At 39.3% G+C, this 27,288-nt stretch overlaps 1 protein-coding gene across 8 annotated transcripts in view; it reads right to left on the bottom strand.

The window, feature by feature from the left end:
• CCAR1 (cell division cycle and apoptosis regulator 1) overlaps positions 1-23,951 on the bottom strand; it is a 62,324-nt gene extending 38,373 nt beyond the window's left edge. Inside the window, exons 1-5 of one of the 8 annotated variants that reach the window (XM_043596493.1) lie at positions 23,826-23,951; positions 22,509-22,630; positions 7,630-7,802; positions 6,785-6,829; positions 2,124-2,156 (exon numbers count right to left, since the gene is read on the bottom strand). In XM_043596493.1, the coding sequence (XP_043452428.1) occupies positions 2,124-2,156; positions 6,785-6,829; positions 7,630-7,802; positions 22,509-22,581 (324 nt within the window). In that variant the 5' untranslated portion in view covers positions 22,582-22,630; positions 23,826-23,951. Of the gene's footprint in view, positions 1-2,123; positions 2,157-6,784; positions 6,830-7,629; positions 7,803-22,508; positions 22,631-23,314; positions 23,568-23,700 lie in introns of those variants that run through there. The other 7 variants (XM_043596499.1, XM_043596492.1, XM_043596498.1 and 4 more) reach the window with 7 other exon arrangements.
• Positions 23,952-27,288: the final 3,337 nt, after the last annotated feature.

The following is a 27,288-nucleotide window of genomic DNA, read 5'->3' as shown; positions in this document are numbered from 1 at the left end:
ACACAATACTGGGTGTAGAGATCACTTAAAAAAAAAAAACAAAAACAAAAACCAACCACTTGCAGCTATGTGGATGGAACCAGAGGGTATTATGCTAAGTGAAATTAGAGAAAGACAAATATCATATGACTTCACTCATATGAGGACTTTAAGACACAGAACAGATGAACACAAGGGAAGGGAAGGAAACACAGGAAGGGGACAAAACATAAAAGACTCTTAAATATGGAGAACAAACAGGGTTACTGGAGGGGTTGTGGGAGGGGGGATGGGCTAAATGGGTAAGGGGCATTAAGGAATCTACCCCTAAAATCATTGTTGTACTATATGCCAACTTGGATGTAAATTAAAAAACAAACAAAAACCTGTGTATTTTAGTCCCTTCTCACAAATTCAAAAACAATAATGTGATACTCAGGTAAAGTCCTATACAAGTGAAAGACAAATACATATCTCACTTATGTGTAAAATCTTAAAAAACACAAAAAATGAACAGAAACAGAGAACAGATTGGTGATTAACAGAGGTGTGGAGGGAAGGGGAATGGGTGAAAATGGTCAAAAAACACAAACTTCTAGTTATAAGATAAATATAAGGATGTAATGTACAGTGTAGTGAATATAATATTGTATTGTGTATTTAAAAGTTGCTGAGACAGCTCTTAAAAGTTCTCATCAGAAAAAAATATTTGTAACTGTGAGGTGATGCATATTAACTAAACTTCTTATGATAATCATTTCACAATATACATAAGTCAAATTACATTGCACACCTTCAACTAATACAGTATCATATGTCACTTATCCTTAAATAAAACTGGAACAAAAAGAAAAAAAGTTAACACTTTCATTGTTCTTTCGTGGCACAATCAAGCATGAATAACATATTACTGATTAAAACTTCTCTACATAAATAGGAATAAAATCATTAAAAAGAAACATTCATCTAATTCTTCAAGACAAACCATTGTTATTTGTTTTATACCTGCCACGACGAGTCTCTTAATTTCTACCATTAAAAAAAAAAAAAAAAAGCAAAGTCCTACATATAGTGAAGGAACTCAACATTTCTCAAATTGTGACCATAAAATTATTTTCCCACGAAAATAATTAACATCCTAAGACACTAATGATTTATGGGTACACAATGGGAAATGCTACTCTAAGAAAAGACAAATTTTTATAGCTTTTCTAATTAGTTTGGAAATTCTACTATTGGAGATTGAAAATACAAGATCAGTGTTAGTTGATTTTGATTCTATAATAACAGAAAGTGAGGTTGACTTCTCAACTCAAGTGCATTTTTTACAAAAATAACAGATTCAAGACTAAAAAAGTATGAAAGGTTATAGAGTAAACCTTCTTCTCCTGTTCCTTCAATACCCAATTCCTTAACCATGGGGAAATGGTCACCAGTTATTATTAGAGGTTCTGTTTTGTTTTTGCCAGTTGCATAGTATTTCACTCTCAGTGAACCATGGCCGTTGGGCCACATCCAGCCCACAGCTTCTGATTCATGTATAGCTTATAAACCAGGGATGGTTTCTTACACTTTTAAATAATTTCTAAAATGAAAAAAATATGCAACAGGGACTGTAAGTGGTCCACAAACCTAAAGGAGCATTAAAAATTCAAAACATTTTAATGCTGCTGAAAAATTAAGCTGATAATGTAAACAATACCTTCACCTACTAAGGTCAAGCCAAAAAAGATACATAAAAACTTCCTAAAATTATTAGTTACAAAGGAAATGTAAATGCCAAAATCAGTTTTTTGGTTTTTTTTGAACAGCAGGCAAAAGTTTATTAGAGTAAAAGATCAGAAAGGAAGAACAGCAGGACAGCTCTCTTTATAGAGGGCACATTCGAAAGTGAATGCCCCAGAATTAAGTTTAAATAAGACCTCATATTTATTCAAACTAGATCACAGCTGGATCTGTGACCAAAAACCATAAAAGAGAAAACAAAACCATATGCTTTCCAGCTGTATTTAACATATTGTTAAATTATTATGTGAATTCAACCAATATTCATCTTCAAACTCTGGAACACTAGAATACAAATAAAATTGTGGTATATTCTTCATTCAGATATCCAAAAGAAATTAAAATAATGGCAAACTAACCTGTGTTAAAAGGGTCTGTTGAGGTTGCTGTAACTGAAAATAGAAAAAAGAAAAACAAAAAAGATCAATTGAAATTGTTTCACAGATGCTTTATATAAGGAAAAATTCCTATTAAGTCGGTACTTCATTTCTAATTAAGAAATACAGTAAAAAATACCAGAAGTCATTAGGTGTAAGGTTTCCTACAACTATTTCTTTTTTTTCCTACAACTATTTCTAAGCGTAGATCTGATATATAACTAACTCATTCAGTGGAACAACCTGGCTGCCTCCATGAGCACAGCATGCAACTCTTCATCTCGGGGTTTTAAGTATGAGCCCACACTGGGTGTAGAGATTACTTAAACATAAAATCTTTAGGGGTCACTGAGCTTCTGACTTTGGCTCTGGTCATGATCTCGCAGTAGTGGTTTAGAGCCCTACACTGGGCTCTGCACTGACGGCAAGATCTTCTGTCTCCCTCTCTCTGCGCTTCCCCTGCTCTCTCTCTCTCTCTCAAAAATAAACATTAAAACAAACAAACAAACAAACAAACTCCTTAACAAAAGGTGTGTCTCGGTGGCTCAGTCAGTTGAGTGTCCAATTGTTGATCTCTGCACAGGTCAAGATCTCATGGTTCATGAGATCAAGCCCTGCATCAGGCTCTGGGCTGGCCATGTGGAGCCTGCTTGGGATTCTCTCTCATTACACTTTCCCCACTCACTTGCTCTCCTCTCTCTCAAACATTTTTTTTAATCTTAAAAAAAAACGAAAACCAACTAATTCGTTCAATAAAGAAATTGATCTTTTATCTTATTTCATAAGAGTAACACCCACAAAAAAACCCCATGAGACCCTAGACAGGAAAATTTCTAGTTCTACCACGTTAATCACTGTGCTACAGAAATGATTAAACATCATCAGTATGCTACCTGTATCAAAAATATCATTGGCTATCTATTTGCATCTGGCTGACTCAGTTAGTAGTGCATGAGACTCTTGATCTCAGGGTCCTGAGCCTTAGCCACATGTTTGGGTGTAGAAATTACTTAAAAAATATATCATTGACTATCTACATGATACATCTGATAAAGGATAAATTCCCCATATATATGAATGACTCACACAGTAACTCACACCAAAAAACAATCTTATTAAAAAATCGGCAGAGGATCCAGACATTTTTTCCAAAGACATACAGATAGATGAAACAACACGTGAAAAGATGTTCAACATCATGCATCATCAAAGAAATGCAAATCAAAGCTACAACGAGCTATCACTTCACACCTGTCAGAATGGCAAATTCAAAAACACATGAAATTAAGTGTTGGCAAGAATGTGGAGGAACTGTCATGTACTGCTGGTGGAATGTGAATTGATACAGCTACTGTGGAAAACAGCATGGAGGTTCCTCATAAAATCAAAAATAGAAATACCATATAATCCAATAATTCCACTATTGGATATTTACCCAAAGAAAACAAAAACACTAACGTGAAAAGATATATGCACCTCTAGGTTTACCACAGCATTATTTATAAGCCAATATATGGAAGCAACCACACACACACACACACACACACACACACACACACACACAGGAATATTACACAGCCACAAAAAAGGATGAGCTTGTGCCATATCAGACAATACAGATGGACCTAGAGACTATTATGCTAAGTGAAATATGTCAGACTGAGAAAGACAAATACATGATTTCACTCGTAAGTGGATTAGAAAAAAATGAACAAAAAAGAATCAGAGCTATAAACACAGAGAACTGATGGCTGCCGGAAAGGAGGAGGTTTGGGCAAAATGAGTGAAGGGAAGAGGGAGATTCAAACTTCTAGTTACGGAATGATTAGGTCACAGGAATGAAAAGGCACAGCCTAAGGGGGAGCTTGGATGGCTAAGTTGGTTAAGAGTTCAACTCTTGATTTCAGCTTAGGTCACAATCTCAGTTTGTGAGAGTGAGTCCCACATGTGGCTCTGTGCTGACAGGGCAGAGCCTGCTTGGGATTCTCTCTCCCACACTTAAGAGCAAGCAAACATGCACATTCCCTCTCTCTGAAAATAAATATTCATAAAAATAAACATTAAGGGGCGCCTGGATGGCTCAGTTGGTAGGCGTCCGACTTTGGCTCAAGTCATGATCTCACGGTTCATGAGTTCAAGCCCCGCATCGGGCTCTACGCTGACAGCTCAGAGCCTGGAGCCTGCTTCGGATTGTGTCTCCCTCTCTCTCTGCTCTTCCCCTGCTCACACTCTGTCTCTCTCTCAAAAATAAATAAAAAAATAAATAAACATTAAAAAATTTTTTAAAAATCTGAATGAAGGTTCAAAAAACTGAAGAAGTTCCTAGTTTATAGTTCTCTTACATTACATTTTACAATAGTGCTGTACAAGCTTGCAAAGATAAGAATATGGGTCGTCAGTCTTTACATCAGACTTCAGTTCCTCCATTTGGAATCAGAAAGAGGAGGGATCCTGAAGAAATCATATGTGGAACATACTTTGACACCTACTGTGTTATAAAATGTATCATCAGATGTGCCTTGAGAATAGTAAATGTAACATTAAAAAAAGCTGCTGGCTATAAAAAATTTTTTTTAAAAAAAGCATAGCATAAGGAACACAGTCAGTGTTGTTATAATAACAATGTAACAAGACACATGGTAGCCACATTTGCGGTGAACGTAGCATAATGTATAAATTTGTCACATCGTTAAGTTGTATACCTGAAATTAATGTAACAAATGTGTGTCAACTATACTCAAAAAGAAAAGCTCAGCCTAGTAAAAGAAAATAAAATTAGGGGTGCCTGGGTAGCTCAGTCAGTTGAGAGTCCAACTTCGGCTCATGTCATGCTCTCACGGTTCTTGGATTCAGGCCCACATCGGGTTCTATGCTGACAGATCAGAGCCTGGAGACTGCTTTGGATTCTGTGTCTCCCTCTCCGTCTGCCACTCCCCCACTCACGCTTCATCCATCTCTCTCTCTCAAAAAAAAAAAAAAAAAAAAAAAATCACAGGCTATCTAATTCATATATATCCTCCTAAAATGAGAAGCCTTCTCAGATTTGCCACATGCATGGGGCCCATAAGGGACCATACACTCTGACATCGTTTTTTTGGCAATAGTAAAGGATAACACTCATTACCAGAAAATACAAGGAATTGGTGTAAAAAGAAAAAAATTTAAATTATGGAATAGAAAGTTGACTTAAGCTAGGATAAAAGAATCTATGTGGGGTCCTATTCAAAGCACCCGGCTTACCTGGGATTACCATGTATTAGAGGTTAAATCTACCAAATTATTTTTTCTCTAAGTCAAGAATAAACAATGGCATTTTTTAAGGCAATAGCATTTGAGCCTTTCATTTTCATACGGTTCAACCTAACACATAATCTTTAACGATAAACTTCATAACAGTAATAAAATAAGTCTAAGGATATTTTTGAAAAGCAGGTAGCCAACTCTGACATCAATCTCTTGCCAAATTTTTACAAGTTTACATCAATATTAGGCGGATAGTATAACCTTCAGCGAAAGTGCAATGCTTCTGAAGCCCCAAAGGACTTAGCCAAGAATGAAATTGGGTCATGGATCCACAAGGGACAAGACCTTATGGATAAGAAGCCTCATGTTTATCTAGTGTTTTTGGATCTAAGTTTTTGGTCCTTCTCTCATATCCCCTTTTCCCCTCCTGACTACTATACTTTCCTGAAGCTATCAACAACACTGAGAAGAAAGAAGACTACCTCTACTCTTAAAAAGCCTTGAGTGGGTGCTTAGGCTAGAACCTATCTAGATTTCAGCAGGGCAAACTCTTTTCTCCTTGACATGCCTCTTCTTGGGTTCATTTTTTCTTAGTTTTTCCTATCATCACAGATATAAGACTCCATAGAACATAATTATAGAACAAGACTAGGGAAAAAGGGCTAAAAAAACTTGCTCTTTCCCTACGTCGGGAGTTTTCAAATTGTCAAAATGTGCTATGAGAGTAGGAATGGGAAAATACAACGGGAGGCTTCTACCTACTTTCAACAGCTCTATTTTAATATTTTATATATTGAGTTTCAATACACGATTTCAATAGGTGAAAATAGAGAGGATTCTGTTGCTTTAAAAAAAATAAAGGCTCACGGGGCACCTGGCTGGCTCAGTTGGTAGAGTGTGCGACTCTTGACCTCAGAATCGTGACTCAAGTCCCACACTGGGTATAGAGCTTACATTAAAAAACCAAAATAATAAAATCAATAAAAATAAAAAATAAAGGCTCAAAGCCAGTGGTCTATCTAGGGCTTAAGTTTCAAATCAGAAAAAGGACCTTTTCATTTTCACATGTGGTCTAATACAGCACAGTAGGGCTAGATGCTCCAGACAGAAGTACTGGGCCACTGACTCAGTAACAGATTCTTTCCAGATTATCCTCTGCATGCTTTCTTAGCAACATGTGACAAAAATGGCTGCTAGTTGAAGATTTCAATTTCCACAGGACACCTCTCCTACCTTCCTCTCCCTGGGAGACACTCCTTTTAACCTACCTCATTTCCCCACCCCAAAAGAATTCAAATCACACATTAATGTAGCTGAAAGGACATAAAATCTGTATAAATTGAATCTGGGACAAATGGCTTTTTAAAAATCAGTTTTTAATATGGAAAATATAAACTAACCTGCTGTTGCACACTATACAAGGCCTGCTGAGGTTGTGAATATTGCTGGAAAAAAATTTTTTTTCAAAGAAAAATATGGATGTTAGTTTTATTCATTCTCAAAAAGTGATATACATATATACAAATACATAAACAAAATTATACTAAATAGAAATTTTCTTGAACAGCTAAACTTGATGAAAAATAAGCAAAAGATATAAGGACTATCCGTTTTAAGAATTTTGACCATGCAAACGCACTGCTCCATATATCTTAGCATACATAGTAATTTTAATCACCTGAAAAATAAGCATAATAAAACCCCACAATTATTAAGTCTTTAAAAAATGAAAGTACCTACTGTGGCTACACAGATTTAATAGTTTTCTACGTCACATATTAAAAGCCAACAAAGGGGGTGCCTGGGTGGCTCAGTTGGTTGAGCGTCCAGCTTTGGCTCAGGTCATGATCTCACAGTCTGTGAGTTCAAGCCCTGCGTCAGGCTCTGTGCTAACAGCTCAGAGCCTGAAGCCTGCTTTGGATTCTGTGTCTCCCTCTCTCTCTGCCCCTCCCTTGCCCATGCTCTGTCTCTGTCTCAAAAATAAATAAAAACACTTAAAAAATAAATAAATAAAAGCCAACAAAGGAGTGCCTGGGTGGCTGAGCTGGTTGAGCATCCAACTCTTGGTTTTGGCTTAGATCGTGATTTTACAACAGCCCCAAGTTGGGCTCTGTACTGACAGCGTGGAGCCTTCTTGGGATTCTCTTTCTCTCTCCTCCTCTCTAACCGCCCCCCCCCCCCCACTACTCACGCTCTCTCGCTGTCAAAATAAATAAATAAACTTAAAAAAAATAAAGAGATTCACCTGTTGCAATGCAGCTGCTGCAGCTGCAGCTTGTTGCTGCAGCGCCGCAGTCTGAGTTAACTGATAGTTTGCTGGGGTTTGTGTCGTAAGGCCCGCTGCTGCTAATGCAGTTTGCTGTGTGTAAATGGTAGGAGATGCTCCAAGGAGTGATGGCTGTTGAACACCCAACGCGGCTAAAATGAGATTAAAAAGGAAAGAAAAGAAAAACATTATTTGGATCCTTCCTAGGAATCTTCCATAAGTACTTAGTTATGAATAATGTTGTAATTGTTTAGTAATAACCTAAAGCAGAATTTGAGTAAAGCGTGTTAAACTGAACTGATTCAAGTACTGTCCCAGATCCCAGTGGCTTTGTACTTAATGTTGATGTCATGACTGAAAACATAATTCTATAAAATCAAACTGCACAATGAACACAACCAACCTTACCTAGATCAAAAGTCTAAAGTACTCTTAAGAAGTATTTTCAGGAAAAAAATGCAGAAAATAAATTGTATTATTTTACTAATCTAGAATTTACTGTTTTATCTTCAAGAAGATGAAAATCATATATTATAGGCAGTGCTGCTGCAACTTATCCACCTATAACTTTCTACTGGACAAAATTTTCATGTATTTCTACTTTGCATTAAAGATTTATAAAACTAGGGGCACCAGGCTGGCTCAGTTGGTAGATGGGATTCTTCATCTCGGGGTTGTAACCTCAGAGTCCCATGTTGGGTGCACATTACTTAAAAATAACATCTTAAAGGGGCATACCTGGGTGGCTCAGTCGGTTAAGTGTCTGACTCTTCATTCTGGCTAGGGTCGTGATCCAAGGGTCATGGGATTAGGCCACATGTCAGGCTCCATACTGAGCCCAGAGCCTGCTTGGGGTTCCTTCCCTCCCTCCCTCCCACACTCACTCTCTCCCTCTCTCTCTCTCTCTCTCTCCCCCCACTCTGCCCTTCTCCCCATCTCCTGTGCTCTCTTTCAAAACAAAACAAAACAAAACAAAAAAGATTTAGAAAATACTAAATAACGAGGAAATAATAAACCAGGAAATACACCAAAGCAACACTTTAAAATTGTTGCACTACTTTATGGGACAATGCGACAAAATTAACCACAGCAACTTAAAATTACCACCTGATTAAACCAAATTGGGGAAAGAACTCAGAAGGACAGATTTAGGTATGTAATTGTTTAATGTATGCTTAGAGCTAAGATTTTACTTGAGGCTTTCATGCAATTCCACTGAATGCAAAAAAGCAATCAATTAAACACTGCAATCTAAAAAATAAAATAAAAATTGCATCTAGCACTATCCTTCCCAAAATTGGATCTCCTTGTACAATGACTAGTTCCCCAGGACATTAAAGTCTGAAAGCAAAGAAAAAAGGGTCCAAGGTTTAAAAAGCTAAAGAAACGGGGCACCTGACCGCCTAAGCTGGTAAAGCATGCGACTCTTGATCTCGGGGTCATGAATTCAAGCCCTACAATGGACACAGAGCTTACATTAAGAGAAAAAGAAAAGTTGGGGCACCTGGGTGGCTCAGTGGCTCAGGTGATTGAGCAGCTTTTTTTTTTTTTTAATGTTTTTATTTATTTTTGAGACAGAGAGAGACAGAGCATGAGCAGGGGAGGGGCAGAAAGAGAGGGAGACACAGAATCTGAAGCAGGCTCCAGGCTCTGAGCTGTCAGCACAGAGCCTGACGTGGGGCTTGAACTCACAGACCGCAAGATTATGACCTGAGCTGAAGTCGGACACTCAACCGACTGAGCCACCCAGGCACCCCGAGCAGCTCTTAAAATATGCTCAGGTCATGATTTCAAGGTCCTGGGATGGAGCCCTGCATCAGGCTATGCACTGACAGCAAGGAGCCTGCTTGGGATTCTGTCTCCCTCTCTCTGCTCCAAACACACTCACATGCACCACCTGCCTTTCAAAATAAATAAATAAACTCTAGGGGCATCTATCTGGGTTGCTCAGTGGGTTGAGCATCCAACCCTTGGTTTCAGCTCAGGGCAGGGTCTCACAGTTCAAGGGACTGAGCCCCATGTCAGTCTCTGCAATGACAGAGCAGAGCCTCCTTGGGATTTTCTCTCTCTCCCTCTCTCTGCCCTTCCTTGCTTGAGTGTGCCTGTGCACACACACTCTCTCTCAAAATAAATAAACTTTAAGTAAACTTTAAAAAAAGTATATGAAACAACTTTTTTAAAAAGTATAGGAAACAATGAATTAAGCACATAATTTTACTCAGAACCTTTAATGTGCCAACTAAGCATTAGGAACCTCAAAAGATTGCCATAAAAGTAGTATTTACTCACGGAACACACTCTTTTACAAAGCATCTTGCTTGTATCTGAAAATACATATCTGTAAAATATCTGGGAAAAATGCTGCCCTATAACTATTAAGTTAACACCCTTATACAAAGAATAGTATTTTGCTGTACAGGAAGAGAACAGAGAACATTAATGAACTAAACAAAGCACCTAATCTAGAATATCCCAGAAAATCTTTAGAAGTGTGAGGTCCGTTATCAGTCATTTAAAAGTTCAAATTAATTTTACTTAAAACAAACCAACGACAAAGCAAAGCAAAAACAAAAATCTCAGAAATTATATTTGTCATTCTTATAAATTACAAATGACTCCCTGCAAAACATACAGATCGTTAAAAATTTAAAAAGAGGGGGGAGGAGAACCTAAGGGGGGAAAAAAGTTCTAAATGTCCTAAATCCTTACCACATTAATCTTCTTTCGTTTTTAAGTCGTTTTGTCTTTAAGTAAGTGAGATATCACAGATGGGCAGAAAGGAGAAACCAGGCCTAACTACATGAATTTAAATAGAAGTTTAAATAAAAGGGCAACTAGGTGGCTCAGTCAGTTAACCATCAGGCTTCAGCTCAGGTCATGATCTCACAGTTTGTGAGTTCAAGCCCCTCTGTCAGCTCAGAGCCTGAAGCCTGCCTCAGATTTTGTGTCTCCTTCTCTCTCTCTGCTCCTCCCCTGCTTGTGCTCTTTCTCTCTCAAAAATAAGTAAATAGGAGCACCTGGGTGGCTCAGTCAGTTGAGCATCTGTCTTCGGTTCAGGTCATCATCTCATGGTTCATGGGTTTGAGTCCCACATTAAACGCTCTGCTGTCAGCTCAGAGCCCACTTCGGATCCTCTGTACCCCTTTCTCTCTGCCCCTCCCCGACTAGAGCACACTCTTACTCTCTCAAAAATAAAAATTAAAAATAAATAAGTAAATAAACATTAAAAAAAGAAATTTAAATAAAAGTGGAGAATCTCTTAATGCTAGCCCAAGTTCAAAATGAAGTTAACTGCATTGAGAAAAAAAGGTACTGAAATCTAGGACGTAAGTTCTAATCAGTGGATCCTGTTAACATTTTTTTTTTTTTTTGATCCTGTTAACCTTTTAAAATTGTATGCAAAATTGCAAACAAGAAAGTCCAAAGCTTTCCTCCATTTTAAAGAGAATTACAGACCCAAAAAAGGTTAAGAACTGCTGTTCTAGGAAAACAGAAGCCAGATACTCATTGAACACAAGATAAGGACCATAGCGAAAATTATTAGTGTTTTAAATTCTAAGACTGGCGTGTTACACATTTGACAAAAGTGGCACCAAGGATTCAATTATCATACTCATCTCCTTCACCTACCTGTGGTGTGACCTCAGATCTGCTCTGTTTCATTCTGTTAGTACCAATTTCCAGAACCCTGGATGTTGCCACAGCAGAATGGCGCAAAGCCAGGATCTCAGAAAGTCTGGTTTCTTTTCTTAAAGCTTTTCTAGGTGTTCTGAATCCTGGCAGCATACACAGCAGCCTACCATAAGTAAGTAGGATGACAGACACATCTCTTTTTCACTGTTACCAATCAGTGTGATAAATCAGAAACTACAAAAAAATTAAGGTGACTCCTGAATAATGTGGGGGTTAAAGGTGCTTGACCTCCTCAAACAGTGAAAAATCCACATAAAACTTTTGATTCCCCCCAAACTACTTCCAGTAGCCTAGTGGTTTGGGATAAAATATTCCTAAATGAAAGAAATTCCAATTAGCTAATTTGTTGATGACATTATTTTTCTAGGACCTCAATACAGTGTTAGGTCTATGTAAGCCATTCACATATAGGGAACCAGTCGGTTAAACATACTGATGTCTTGAAAGTTGAAAAGAAAACAGAGATGCCTCACTGGCTTAGTTGGTAGAGTGAGCAACTGCAAGTCTTAATCTCAGGGTCATGAGTTCAAGCCCCACATTGGGGGCTTACTTTAAAAAAGGTGGAGTGGTGCCTGGGTGGCTTTGTCAGTTAAGCATCCAACTCTTGATTTCAGCTCAGGCCACGATCTCATGGTTTCTTAGATGGAGCCCAACATTAGGTTCCATGCTGGTTGGGATTCTCTCTCTCTCTTTCTGCCCCTCCCCCGCCTGATCTCTCAAAATAAAGAAACTTTTTAAAAAATGTGTTAAAAAAAAATTCCATACACATATATTAGCAGTTAGTGATTGGACCAACACTTAGTCATAAAAGTTTGTCCCTCCTATGTTTTCTAATTATAATTTCTCCCTGAATTTTGCATTGTAGGATTACTGTTTAAAGATTTTTGGAAGAAAACAAAGTAGCATAAAGTGATACACTAAAATGAGGAGAAAGAAAACTATGTGGCATAGAAAAAGTATAAAGCTCAGTTTTATTAAAAATTATTTCAGGGGCGCCTGGGTGGCTCAGTCGGTTAAGCGTCCGACTTCAGCTCAGGTCACGATCTCACGGTCCGTGAGTTCGAGCCCCGCGTCCGGCTCTGGGCTGATGGCTCAGAGCCTGGAGCCTGCTTCCGATTCTGTGTCTCCCTCTCTCTCTGCCCCTCCCCCGTTCGTACTCTGTTTCTCTGTGTCTCAAAAATAAATAAACGTTAAAAAAAAAAAATTATTTCAGGGGGTGCCTGGTTAGCTAAGTCGGAAGAGCATACAACTCTTGATCTTGGGGTCGATTTCAACCCCCACATTGGGTGTACAGAGGTCACTTAAATAAATCAATAACCTTAAAAAAATTAATTCAGGATTGATGTAACCCACCAGAATTCAGGACACGTGTTAATGGTATTTATAAACCACTAAAAACTTAGGTCCTGTATTGTATTTTTTCCTTTAAAACTTTTTAAGGGGTGGGGGAAGACTTCTTAAGAAATCTTACCTGGCTCAGTTAGTTAAGCATCTGACTCTAAATTTTGGCTCAGATCATGATCTCATTGTTTGTGGCACGGAGCCCCATGTTGGGCTCTGTGCTGGTAGCGTGAAGCCTGCTTGTGATTCTCTCACCTTCCTCTGCCGCTCCCCCACTCACATGTGCTCTCTCTCTCTCAAAATAAACTTTAAAAAATAAAAAACTACTAAGAGCCTACTGCTGACTGAAAGCCTTACCAGTAACATGAATGGTTAGGATATTTTGTATATAATTATATGCTGTATTCTTACAATAAAGCTAGAGAAAAAAAAATCATAAGGAAAACACATTTACAATACTGTACTTATCAAAAAAAAACTGCATAAAAGTGGACTCACACAGTTCGCACCCCTGTTGTTCAAGGGTCAATACCTGTTGGTAATGAAGGGTTCAACTGCTAGGAGAAATTTAGGGGAAGGAAATTTATATTCTATTGGTTGTTATCACACCACTAGCTAGTTAATTCAAATTTTGTGAAATTACTGTGCATGTGGTTGTAGCCTTTATGTATCTGTGATATAGCTCTTTTTTTTCCTAATGTTTATTTTTGAGGGACAGAGCATGAGTGGGGGAGGGGCAGAGAGCGAGGGAAACAGAATCTGAAGCAGGCTCCAGGCTGAGCTGCCACCACACAGACCGAAATGGAGCTCGAACTCACAAACCGAGAGATCATGACCTGAGCCAACGTTGGACACTTATACTGACTCAGCCATCCTGGTGCCCCAATACAGTTCTTGTTAAAATCATTTGAGACTTTATTCTGAATAAAATATATTTCATTATTAATGCTCCCCTTTTTTGTGGTTATCTGAGAAACTATCCTTGAATATTTTTAATTTTTTAATGTTTTTATTTATTTTTGAGGAGAGAGAGCGTACTCACGAGCAGGAAAGGGGCAGAGAGAGGGGGAGACACACAACCCAAAACAGGCTCCAGGCTCTGAGATGTCAGCATGGAGCCCAGCACAGGGCTTGAACTCAAGAACTGCGAGATCATGACCTGAGCTGAAGTCAGATGCTTAACAAACTGAGTACCCAGGAGCCCCATATCCTTGAATATTTGTAGACAGAATTTTTTCCAATCATCCACAATGGGACAGTCTGTTCATTTATCTATTATCTGATTCAATATGATTGCTGAAGGTCTTGTAACCCTTCTGAAACAGATAAGCTTTTCACAGTGTTATCAGTACTTTCTTTGACAAACCTATGAAATGAGCCCTAAACCACATAAATAAGTAAATTTAAGGACTAAGCTTTCTTAAACCTTTAAGAACTGTAAATTTTATCATTTCCAAAAACATAAAATCAGTTTCATATGACGGAAAAACACTTGTGTTATGACATACTAATAGTTACTAGTTATCACTGTTGTATTTTAAAATCTTTATTGTGCTCTATCTTTACTAAGAGGAGTCATCCTGAGATAATAAAATTCAAAACCTCAGGCTGATATCAGATACTTCCTTTTTTCACCTTATGCAAAATTTAAAGCATTGGTCAAGCAATGATTCATCCTTTGAAATTTCCACCTACCAACTATGTTCAAAAAGCAATCTATTTAGAGAGAAAAACAGCATGAATATATGGGGGATTTTCTTCATAACTTGTGGATTTATAAAGTACTTACACACCCAGTTTTAAATCAAGTGAACAAATCTTTTAAATGTCATCTTTCGATACCCTTTTAAGATCAGATTTCACACAACTATAAAACCTCTGATGCTCCTATTTGCAGATAACTATTTTAAAATTGGATACCTCATTGATCAATGCATTCCTGTGGCTTTCAAGGTTCTACTCTAAGCCCATGATGTACCCACTGATTAGAAATATTCACTACCTTTTAAGAATAATAGGTTAGGGCATTAAGAATAAGAAATTAAGGGGAGGGGAGAATAAGAAATTAAAGAAGTCAAATGCACAAATTTCCCTTTATAAAATAAATGAATTTGTGGGTAACGTTAAAAAAAATAAGGCACAACATAGTATTTTAAATACATTCTAAGTATTGTATGCTTCCATAACTGCATTGTTTGATACATTAGCCACCAGCCATACGTGGCCATTTTAATTTAAATTTGTGAAAATTCGGTGTGTCTGGGTGGCTCGGTTGTTTAAGCAACAGACTCTCAATTTGGGCTCAGGTCATGATTTCGCAGTTCACGAGATCGAGCCTCACATCACACTCTGCACTGTCAGCCCAGAGCCTGCTTGGGACTCACTCACTCTCTCTCTCTCTGCCTCTCTTCAGCTTGTGTACATGCTCTATCAGTCAATTAGTGAAAATTAAATAGAATTAGAAATTCAGTTCCTCAGTCTCAATAACATTATTTTTTTTAATGTTTATTTTTGGGAGTGTGAGCAGGCAGGGGCAGAGAGAGAGAGAGAGAGAGAGAGAGAGAGAGAGAGACACGGAGGGAGGGAGGGAGGGAGGGAGGGAGGGAGGGAGGGAGAGAATCCCAAGCAGGCTCCCCACTGTCAGCACAGAGCCTGATGCGGGGCTCACAAACTGTGAGATCATGACCTGAGTCGAAATCAAGAGCCTGATACTTCACCAACTGAGCAACCCAGGTGCTCCTCATAGTAACCACATTTAAAGTACTCAACAGCCCCATGTGGCCAGTGGCTACCAAATCAGGCAATGAAGATAAATATCCATCATAAAAGAAAGTTCTTCTCAGTGATCAGTGCTATTCCCTAAGAAAAAGGCAAAGCCTTAACTAATTATCTGTTATACGGTTTTCTTATAATCTCTATAAAGATTAATACCCTTGAAGACAACTGCTTTTCCATTCTTTTGACGTGCCAAAGAATTGATAAGTTGTGATCCTGGCTATAATCTCCTCCAGCTATTATTCAAGTAATAATAATTGAATAATTTATTATTCAAATAAATAATAATTCAAAGGGAAATCGTCAACAATGATTTCCCTTTCAGGCAGTTGAAGACACTATTCATAATGTCCTATGATTTCTTCTATCCTTAATTGCCTCTGATATTTACCTGATTTTCAGCCCTGTTTCTTTCAAGGAGTCTTGTACGATCCAAAGTTAATATTCAAGCTTTCAAGATTACTTCCAGGGGCGCCTGGGTGGCTCAGCTGGTTAAGCATCTGACTCTTGATCTTAGCTCAGGTCATGATCTCATGGTTTGTGAGATCAAGCACCACCTGCCCCTGCCACCTCAAGCTCTCTCTCTCAAACAACAAAAACTTTTTTTCACTGTTACTTCCAATACATTTTCAGTTATAATAGACTAAAATTATTTCCCAGATCATAAAACACATAGTGGAAGAGAAGTCACAACTGCATAAACAGAAGGGGCATGCTCAAGTTAGGACAGAGAGATGGGGCACTCACTGGTTTATAATCTGATATGTTAATGCAGCTCTCACCGAATAAGAGCACAGGTATGGCATATTCAGAGTGGGGTGGGGGGGAGGAGTTGAGCCTTAATAGACTTTATGTGCATTTTTCTTTACTCTCAGGATAAGGTTTTAGAGACTACCTGCTATTACACAGTACTAGTAGTGCTTAAAGAGGGTTAAGCCAGGGGTGCCTGGGTGGCTCAGTCAGTTAAGTGTTTGACTTTAGCTCAGGTCATGATCTCGTGGTTTGAGGGTTCGAGCCCCACATCGGGCTCTATGCTGACATCCCAGAGCCTGGAGCCTGCTTCAGATTCTGTTTCCCCTCTCTCACTGAACCCTCCCCTGCTTGCACTCTCTCTCAAAAACAATAAATAAATAAATTTTTTAAAGCAGGGTTAAGCCAACGCCAGTAGCAATTCTTTCCTACCAAATGAGTTATAAACATCCAAGTCTGTCTAGAGATGACTAAGTGAAGTATACATACTATATCAACTATTACTCATTTGAAAAGGACCTTGAATGTTGGAATTTAATAATTTGAGCTGCTGATTCAAGAGATTAGGGTTTTAAAAGATGACTACTGGGCAAGAATAAAGAGGTAGAAAAAATGGGATCGTATTTAAAACTGTATTGATATTAGCTTCAGCCACCTGTGTAAAAGCACATTATCACTATATTTTTAACTCCTAAACCAGTTCATGTTCCTCTATGGACAAAATGTAGTCATTTTACAAAGAGGTGTAAGAAATAGGTGACAAACTGGTTAGAATATGCTAAATCATTCCCAATACTTCAAAATTATGATTATAAACACATACAAATGTAAGTATTTTCAGTCAAACCTAAAAACTACCCCTAGTCAATAATAAGGGCTAAAGATTCAATCAGTGGGGCACATGACTGGCTCAGTAGTGGAGCGTGCAACTCTCAATCCTGAGGTGGTGAGTTCAAGCCCCACATTGAGTATAGAGAGTAGTTAAAAAGTAAAAATAAATAAATAAAAATAAATAAATCTCTCATAAACATTCAATCAGTGGTTGGCCAGCAATCTCTATCAATGTCTCTTTATACACAGAAAACTGTTAAAACTTTGAAACATAAAAGTTCTGGAACCAAATTAAGAATGTCACTGAATACATACCATAGCACTTCAGTTAGAAAATGGAAAAAAAAAGGAAAATATTAAGAACAATTATCTCAGGGGGCCTGGATGGCTCCCTCAGTTCAGCATCCAACTCTTGGTTTCACTTCAGGTCATGATCTCAAGGTTTGTGAGTTCAAGCCCTGTACTGGGGCTCCAGGCTGACAGTGTGGAGCCTGCTTGGGCTCCCTCTCTCTCTCTCTCTGCCCCTCCCCCATTTGTGCGCTCATGCTCCTCTCTCAAATACTCTTCAAACAGACACACACACCCACGCGCGCATGTGCACACACACAATTATTTCAGTGTGGAAGAAATGAGATTTGGACTGGAAAGACAGAACATCTTGAATACCATCCCAAGAAGTTTGAAATAAATTCTAAAAGTACTTGAAGATACTTTTGCAGATAAGAGAAAAATGGAAGATATAATGAACCACAATTCTGATGTGCTAACATGGACTCTCTTGTGATGTTCTATAAGACCTAAACAAATTTCTTCATCTTTCTGGGCCTCAAATTCCTTATCTGTTAGAGAAAGGAGTTGAGACAGAATCTAGCTCAGGTTTTATTCAGGTTTGAAAAATTCTGTGATTTAGACAGAAATTATGCTTTAGGAACATGACATCTGACATACACATTGGAGCAGAGAGAGAAATAACAAGTAGCCTATCCAGTAAATAAAAGAAGAAAGCAAATAAAAACAATTAGAACTAAACAAAGAATAATAAAGAACAATGCCACCAAGTGACAGATGGGAAAAAGAACTTTTTCACTGGAGGCGCCTGGGTGGCTCAGTCAGTTAAGCATCCAGCTTTGGCCCAGGTCACGATCTGTGGTTTGTGGGTTTGAGACCCATGCCGGGCTCTGTGCTGACAGCTCAGAGCCTGAAGCCTGCTTCGGATTCTGTGTTTCCCCCTCTCTCTGCCCCTCCCATGCTCATGCTCTGTATTTCTCTCTCAATAATAAATAAACGTTAAAAAATATTTTTAAAAAGAACCTTTTGACTTAAAGATCTATGGTAAGCATCCTGGATTGGGTTTGAGGTAAGTATGGAAAGTCCTGAAAGTTAGGTGAGAGACTCTGGTATATGAACTGTAAGCAAGAGAAAGCTGCTTGGTGGCAGTTATTCAAACGTGAAGTGCCCAGGGCCTAAATGTAAAATAAGAGTATACCTGAGGCATTTTCAAAGGGGAAAAAAGTCATGATTTGGTATTTGATTGAATATGGGGGGTAAAGAAAAAGAAAATCAAAGATGACAGATGATGACACCTAGGAATTAGTAACATTTTAAGTGAATATGCAAGGTTTTTTTTAATGTTTATTTATTTTTGACAGAGAGAGAGAGAGACAGAGCATGAGTGGGGGGAGGAGCAGAGAGAGAGGGAGACACAGAATCTGAAGCAGGCTCCAGGCTCTGAGCTGTCAGCACAGAGCCCGATGTGGGGCTTGAACTCACAGACCGCAAGATCATGACCTGAGTTGAAGTCGGATATTTACCTGACCGAGCCACCCAGGCGCCCCTGAATATGCTCAGTATTAAAACTAATCAGGAGTGCATGGGTGGCTCAGTTGGTTAAGCGTCCGACTTCAGCTCAGAGCATGATCTCATGGTTTCTGAGTTCGAGCCCCTAGTCAGGCTGTGTGCTGACAGCTCAAAGCCTGGAGCTCGCTTTTGGATTCTGTGTCTCCTTCCCTCTCTGCCCCTCCCCCACTTGTGCTCTGTCTCTCAGAAATAAATAAATGTAAAAAAAAAAAATTAAAAAAAAACTGATCAAAAACAATTCAAATACTCATCTTCACTTTTACAACAGATTTCAACAATACAACACAATTATGCATGCTTTTACTTAAGTTTTACTTAAGTCATCTGCAAGGATGCAATGAAATTTTCCTATCACTGTTAGCTGAGAATTTTCAAAGTTAGTAAAAATGCTAAAAATATCCTAGAAAATGGAATAGCATAGTCTTTAACTGAAGTTATATGTTAAGTTATATAACAGAAGAGTAGCAATTTTTTAAATCTATTTATTTGGAGAGAGAGGGGGAGAGGATGGATGCCAAATGCAGGGGAGGCAGAGAGAGGGAGACAATCCCAAACAGGGCTGGAACCCAGGAACAGTGAGATCATGACCTGAGCCGAAATAAAGAGCTGAAAGGTTAACCAACTGAGGCACCCAGGTGTACTAATTTTCATATTGCTCTCAAAAGAAAATGAGTCAGGGGGCACCTGGGTGGCTCAGTTAAGTGCCCGACTTCAGCTCAGGTCATGATCTAGCAGTTTGTGGGTTCGAGCCCCACATCAGGCTCTGTGCTGACGCCTCACAGCCTGGAGCCTACTTCAGATTCTGTGTCTCCCTCTCTCTCTGCCCCTCCACCATTTGTGCTCTGTCTCTCAAAAATAAATAAATGTGAAAAAAAAGACAGAAAATGAGTCAGAAATATAAGCACAAAAATAAAATATTTAATTCAAGTTGAATTATTCAGTTAACCTTTTTCTGTTCCATGATCATCTAATTTATGACAGTGGCCTCTGATACTACTATGTGTATTTTGTTTTTTCAATAGAGTAAAAAGTGACACCTACACTATTGCCTTAAGTCCTTATATGTCCTTTGTTGAAATTTTTTTCTCAAATTGTATTTGAAGCTGCCAGGAGAAAACTTAAAGCACTGTAATTAGGTTAGAATGTTCTCCATTGAGGGGCACCGGGCTGGCTCATTAGTGGAGCATCTAATTCATTTTTTTTTTAAATGTTTATTTACTTTTGAAACAGAGACAGAGCGCAAGCAATGGAGGGGCAGAGAGAGGGGGAGACACAGAATCTGAAACAGACTCCAGGCTCTGAGCTGTCAGCACAAAGCCCAACACGGGGCTCGAACCCACAAGCCGTGAGATCATGACCTGAGCCGGTCAGACGCTCAACCAACTGAGCCACCCAGGCACCCCTGGAGCATCTGATTCTTGATCTCAGGGTTGTGAGAGTTCAAACCCCACGTTAAGTGTGGAGATTACTTAAAAATAAAATCTTTTTTTTAAGTAGGCTTCATGCCCAGTGCAGACCCATCGTGGGGCTGAGATCAAGAGTCAGAAGCTTAACCAACTGAGTCATCCAGGCATCCCAAAAAATTCATCTTAAAAAAAAAATAAATGTTCTCCATTGAGATGAGATGTAAGTAAGCCATTCCAATTGCCTGAGGATTGAAAATGTAACTTTTACAAAAATTTGAATGGTTCTAAAAATCAGATCCAATAAGATGAGATACTGATTAATCGCAAATAAGACTTTTAAGATGAAGGCAAGAAAACAGCAAGCTATAAGGAAGCAGCCTGATATACAGCACCTGGAAATTATACATTTCAATAAAAACAGTATCGCTAAAGCGTTCCATTTAGAGCCTACTCCAGGATTTTTACACGAAGGCTAAGAGTAGATACATGCTAACAAAACACTTGCCTACTTACTGAAATCATGATATGTTAATAAAATTTGATTTTGAAAATCTCTGATTAACAACAGGTCTAAGATAACCCATAATTTCCTACAGCACAAATACAAGCTCCATTTACACAAATCCCTTTATGTTTGGACTCTATTGCTAAATATCGAAAAGGAGACCTAAATTTACGATTGACTTTTTGTTTGACATTTTTTATAAGCCTTTGCTGTCTCCTTGGCTCAGCCTGAAAACAAAAACAAAAAGAGTATAACCTATATTTAAGTAATTACAATACAAATGTTAAGAGCTATAGAAAGTAACTTTTACCATAACAGCTATTTTGTTGGAACAATACAGATACAAATTTAAAACAAATTATATGCAGAAAAAGCTGGGTAAAACATGTTTAGTTTACCAGCATACAAGTACCTAGTACTTGTTTCCGGACACACAGTAATTGCTAAGAATTCCTGTTTCATCAAAACGAACACCAAGTCCCCATTATTTAACATAACAAAATACCTGGATCTGAATTAAATATAATCTATAACTACTATTTCATAATATCTTCAGTTACCTGTAGAACTGATCATTTAACCTCCTAAACAAAGAGTAACTAAAATAAAAACTCTAAAGTATCTATTTCTTTAAGGAAAAAGGCCACCTAACAAGATAATCAAGTCCATTGAATTTTAGAACACCCAAGTCAGAAGATTATAGTGTCTCTATAAGTGACCTCAAATTACTAAAATATTTCAAGTACATAAAACATGGCAAAGAACCATTATTAGAGAGGTCATAAATAAAAATATACTCAAATTAACAGAATAAGCTGCAACTTTTCTGAGTACTCAAAGAAACTAAAATTCATTCCATAGACTCCTTGGGAATTTATTTAAGATTCAAACAAGAAATCAAGAAATGGTGTCAAAAAAAAAAAATTCCTACAAGCAAAGAAGCTCAATGAAACATTTACAGTGACATTTTTTTTGTTGACCACATTTAGAAAATGTAAACATTCATTGGCTCCTTTTATATCTATTTATCTTTCTCCTTTGCTTGGTAAATTCTTCAGAGTTGGGTTTTGTACTTTAAATTCAAACAACTGAAAAGCAGTCGTATATAATTTCTCATAAAACATAAAATTTTAATACATTTATTTTTAAATATAACTTGTGAATATTGACACCTTAACATGCCAAATAAGATAACCTCTAATCAATCAAGTAGCTAACCTAGTTAAGCCGAAGTTAATAATTTAATGTTTAGGGGCGCCTGGGTGGCGCAGTCGGTTAAGCGTCCGACTTCAGCCAGGTCACGATCTCGCGGTCCGTGAGTTCGAGCCCCACGTTAGGCTCTGGGCTGATGGCTCGGAGCCTGGAGCCTGTTTGCGATTCTGTGTCTCCCTCTCTCTCTGCCCCTCCCCCATTCATGCTCTGTCTCCCTCTGTCCCAAAAATAAATAATAAAAAACGTTGAAAAAAAAATTTAAAAAAAAAAGATAAAATAATTTAATGTTTGAAAAACTATATAAAACTGTCCAAACTGCAGTGTAAAACATGTTTTGCTAGTTGATCCATGAATTTTAAAAGCTTCACAAATAAAAGATACATCATTTGGAAACATTTTTACAGTATTACATATAGCTTAATTCACATAGTTATAACATGTCCTCCCCCAACCCCCAAGTTTACAGTACTTGTGTTCAGTAGCCTGACCTGGCTGAGATACCGCAGTGGCTGTAAACTGAGTAGCCCATGGCGGATTCTTCTGTCCTCCAAACTGAGCCATGATGAAAGCAGGAAAAAGCCTTCGCTTGTTTGTCTTCTATAGCAGCGATCTATTAAGAAAGAACCCACATTTCAAACTTGAAAGTATAAACATCATGAAAATATTTTAAAGAAATGTTTGTCAAGGACACCTTCGTAGATCATAGTATAAATAGCAAGGTGTATACCAACGTCCGATATGCAGCAAAAACATTTTACATCAAGTATCTCACCAAAAATACCCAAATTCAACATAGGACATTAGGGGTAGACTAGTAAGAAAGGCACTTCTTTCTGTGACTACAAACTCACATTTCAACGAAGACCATGTGCTATTATCAACCCAAGTCTTAACAAAAAGAACTACACAGCTGCGGGTTCAAACAAAATAAAGCCTGCGTGTTTCTTTTGGCAATGAGTTGGAGATTGAAAGTGGTAAAACCAATAACGGAAATTGGGACGAGACACTGAATAAAGGTATTTAAGACTATCATCTAAATAACGAACATCTTACTTTCTCGGGGTGGAAAGTGCCGAGGGGCTCCTTTTCCTTCCCCTCCCTCGAGGGGGAAAGACAGTTGAAATAACGGATCCCTCCCCCCAAAGAACCATCGCCAAGACCCCTCCCCCCCAAAATCAGGCCAGAAAAGGCGAAGATCTCAGCCCGCGCACCCCCTCCTTCCCCCCGCGACTCGGAGGGGCCAGAGCACTGCCATCCATCTTCCTCCAGCCCCAGCTCCTTGCGGGACGCTGACCAGAGAAGGCAGAATCCTACGTCTCACGAGACTGGGCGAAGCGCCAACACTGGGTATTGAAAGTCCTGGTCCCCTTAACCACCGTGCCGGGCAGAGAGCCTCTATCCCCCAAAACCCGCGCCGCCGCCAGCCGCCAGCCGCCCGACGCCCTGGGCCGGAGACCGGGAGGCTAAAGCTCAACGGCTTCGCAGCGAGGGACGGCGCTCGGCAGCCCCTCTCGACCCGCCAGACCGCGGCTGAGGGGCGCCGGGGGCACCTGAAGAACCCCGGGGGAGAGAAGGCGGGGGGAAACGAAGCGGTGGGGGAGGGGCCTGCCGCGCGGGGCCTGCTTCGACCCGCACAAAAGGGACCGTGTCCCTCCCGCCCCAGTCCCACGAGAACCCCACCGTCGCTGGCCTACGGACGCCGTGATCCCCAAACGGTCGATCCCAGCCCTTCTGCGAATCCGAAAGGACGACAGGAGCCCCGGTTTCGCCGCCCGCTGCTCCAACCGCGAGGACCAAACCTTCACCTGAATCGGGTCCCGGCTAACACCGAGGCCATTTCAAACCCGTCAGCCTTGGGCGCATGCGCCAACTTCCCCCTCTTCCTCCACGCCTCTCCCCTCCTCCTCATCTCTCCGAGGACGGCGCTGACGGGTTTGCGTTCTGCGTGCGCGCTCCCCAGCTCGCCTTCAATACGCTCACCGCTTTCGCTACGCAGCTAGAGCGAGAGCGCGCCTGAGAAGAGTTACCTGGGATTCCCATAACAATGAGCCAGCGGAGTCTCAGCGCTAGCTCTGAAGAAAAGAATTTTGTTAGGCTGGGCAGGAAAGAATCGGCGGTCACGTGATCCGGTCGGCTTGCCGCCATTTTGTGCTCTTCGCCTTTTTTGTTTTTTTTTTTTTCTCATTCAAGTACTTGGAAGAATGAATATGTCCTGTGTCAGCTTCCTTATTTTTTTTTAATTGAGATAAAATTCACTTACCATATAACTCACTCTTTTAAATATTTTGCACAATTCGGTGGCCTTTATTTTTTATTTTTCTAGTGGCCTTTATATAGTCATAAGGTTCTGTAACCATCAAGCCAGCCCTTAAACTCATACCCATTAAGGAATCACTCCTTAATCCTTGCTCCCACCATCCTTTCACAACCGCTGATCTGCTTTGTCTCTGTGGATTTGCCTGTCCTAGATCCTTAACATTAATAAGAGTATATAATACATGTCCTTTTCTTATTGACTTCTTCAACTTTATTGTTGTTTCTAATGTGAAATGTTGGGGTTTGGGAGCAAAAGGTCAAGAAAATTCTTGAGACATCTTTGATGCCAAAAGGGTGGTTTTATTAAAGCACGGGACAAGACCCGTGGGCAGAAAGGGCTGTATTGGGGTTGTGAGGAGTGGCTGTTCACATATGCTTTTAAGTTGGGAGGTTGTTAAGGATAGAAGTCTCCAAGGAATTTGGAAGCAAGGTTTCCAGGACTTTGAGGGGCTAGATGTTGTTAGGATAAGGTTATTTACTACTAGCTAGTGAAATAGTCATGAGACCCTTCAGATGTGTATCAGTGGGCCATATGCTTGGAGGATGATTGTTCACCTATATCTTGGGGGATAGAGATAAAGGAAGTTTCCAAGGGGATTTTTACAGGATCCTGGAGGTTGGCTAAAGTTAAACTGAGGTTGCCTTTTGCCTCTAGCAAAGTATTAACATTTAGGCAGCTAAGCTCCTTAAGGAAGGTCGCTCTGTAATGGGCTGTAAGTTACAAAGTTTAATTTTTTTTTCATATTTCTTTTGCCTTTGTTCTCCACAGTGATTTCCAAGGTTCCATGTAGCAAGTATCAGTACGTCATTACATTTTATGGCTAAAACTATTCTTTTAAATGGACGTTGCCATATTTTGTTGTTTTTTTTCTTCCCTTCCTCCTTTCAAATATTGACACATTTTGTTTATTTGTCAGTTGGTCATTTAGGTTGTCTTCATTCACTTTTAGCTATTATAATAATTCTGCTGTGAATACTCAAGTTTTTGTTTGAACTCTTGTTTTCAATTTATTTAGGTGTATGTTTAGGAGAATTCTACATCACATGGCAATTCCATACTTAAATTTTGATAAATTGCCAAACCGTTTTCACAGTGTCTACACTAATTTACATTACTACAACCTCCTCAACCCTTACTTTCTTTTTAAAAAGTTGTTACAGGGGCGCCTAGGTGGCTCACTCGGTTGAGCGTCCGACTTTGGCTCAGGTCATGATCTTGCGGTCTGTGAGTTTGAGCCCCGCATTGGGCTCTGTGCTGACAGCCTGGAGCCTGCTTTGGATTCTATGTCTCCCTCTCTCTCTGCCCCTCCCCTGCTCATGCTCTCTCTCTCTGTCAAAAATAAATAAACATTAAAGAAATTTTTTTAATAAAATGTTGTTACAGCTGTGATGCCTGGGTGGCTCAATTAAGCATCTGACTTCAGCTCAGGCCTTGATCTCATGGCTCCTGAGTTCAAGTTCCGCATCAGGCTTTGTGCTGACGGTTCAGAGCCTGGAGCCTGCTTCAAATTCTGTGTCTCTGTCTGTGTCTGCCCCTTCCCTGCTCATGCTCTGTCTCTGTCTCTCTCTCAGAAGTAAATAAACGTTAAAAAAAATTTTTTTTTAATATGTATGTATACTAAAAATAAATAAGTAAATAAATAAATAAAAGTTGTTCATTATAGCTATCCCTGTGTATGAAATGGATTTAATGGGTATCCCTAATGACTAACAACAATGTTATCTTATTGGCCATTTGTTTTTTGGTTTTTTTTTTTTAATTTTTTTTTCAACGTTTTTTATTTATTTTTGGGACAGAGAGAGACAGAGCATGAACAGGGGAGGGGCAGAGAGAGAGGGAGACACAGAATCAGAAACAGGCTCCAGGCTCTGAGCCGTCAGCCCAGAGCCTGACACGGGGCTCGAACTCATGGACCGCGAGATAGTGACCTGGCTGAAGTCGGACGCTTAACCGACTGCGCCACCCGGGCGCCCCTGTTTTTTGGGGTTTTTTGACTGAGTGAGTGGGTGAGCGGCAGAGAGAGAGACTGAGGATCCCAAGCAGGCTGCTCTGCACTGACAGGCTGATAGCAGGAAGCCTAATGTGGGACTCGAACTCATGAACCATGAGATCATGACCTGAGCTGAAGTTAGACATTCAGCTGACTGAGCCACCCAGGCACCCCTCTTATTGGCCATTTGTATATCTTGCTTTCAGAAATGTCTGTTTGAATCCTTTGGTTCCCCTTACACTCCCTTGGTAATTTTTTTTTTTTTTTTGCAGTATAAAATATGCAACATAAAATTTATCATTTTAATCATTTTGAGAAGTGTACAATTCAGGGGCATTAAGTACATTTACAGTGTTATGCAACCATTACCTTTGCTCAATTTTAAATGTAGTTGTTAGTCTTTTTGACTGAGTGCTAAGAGTTCTAGTTCTGTGTACAACTTGAAGCCAAACTTATCTATTTTTTTCTTTTGTTACTTCTGTTGGGGAGGAAGATTTTTATGCTACACTTCAAGATTATTCTGGCTGATCAAAGAATTAAATTGAGATGAGACAACTTAACAGAAGAAAAGTCAAATTTAATTACATGCATGTGGAACATCCACATAAATATGAGAGATTCCAAAAGACAGTCAAGCAAAATGAGGTGTATATGTCATCCTGGACTAAGGAGAAGGAGGTAGTGGTCTGAGGCTTGAAAGGGAAGGAAGGTAATTCATAGGAAGAATATAAAAAGTAAATTTTGATAAATGTTTGCTGGGCCATCCAGAAACAATGGGACATAGAGATCAAAAAGGCCTTGCCAGAAAAAAACAAAAAAAACAAAAAACAAAAAACGGCCTTCCCAGGTTCCTCCCTGTGTAACATACCTAGTTCATATTGTACTGTAGTTACCTACAGGGTGTCCAGTTGGCTTAGTTGGTGATTCATGCAATGCTTGAAATTGGGGTCATAGTTTGAGC

The sequence above is a fragment of the Prionailurus bengalensis genome, chromosome D2 (assembly GCF_016509475.1).
Source record: "Prionailurus bengalensis isolate Pbe53 chromosome D2, Fcat_Pben_1.1_paternal_pri, whole genome shotgun sequence".
Lineage (NCBI taxonomy): Eukaryota > Metazoa > Chordata > Mammalia > Carnivora > Felidae > Prionailurus > Prionailurus bengalensis.
The sequence above is the reverse complement of the archived record's forward strand: the minus strand, read 5'-3'. Positions and strand labels throughout refer to the sequence as shown.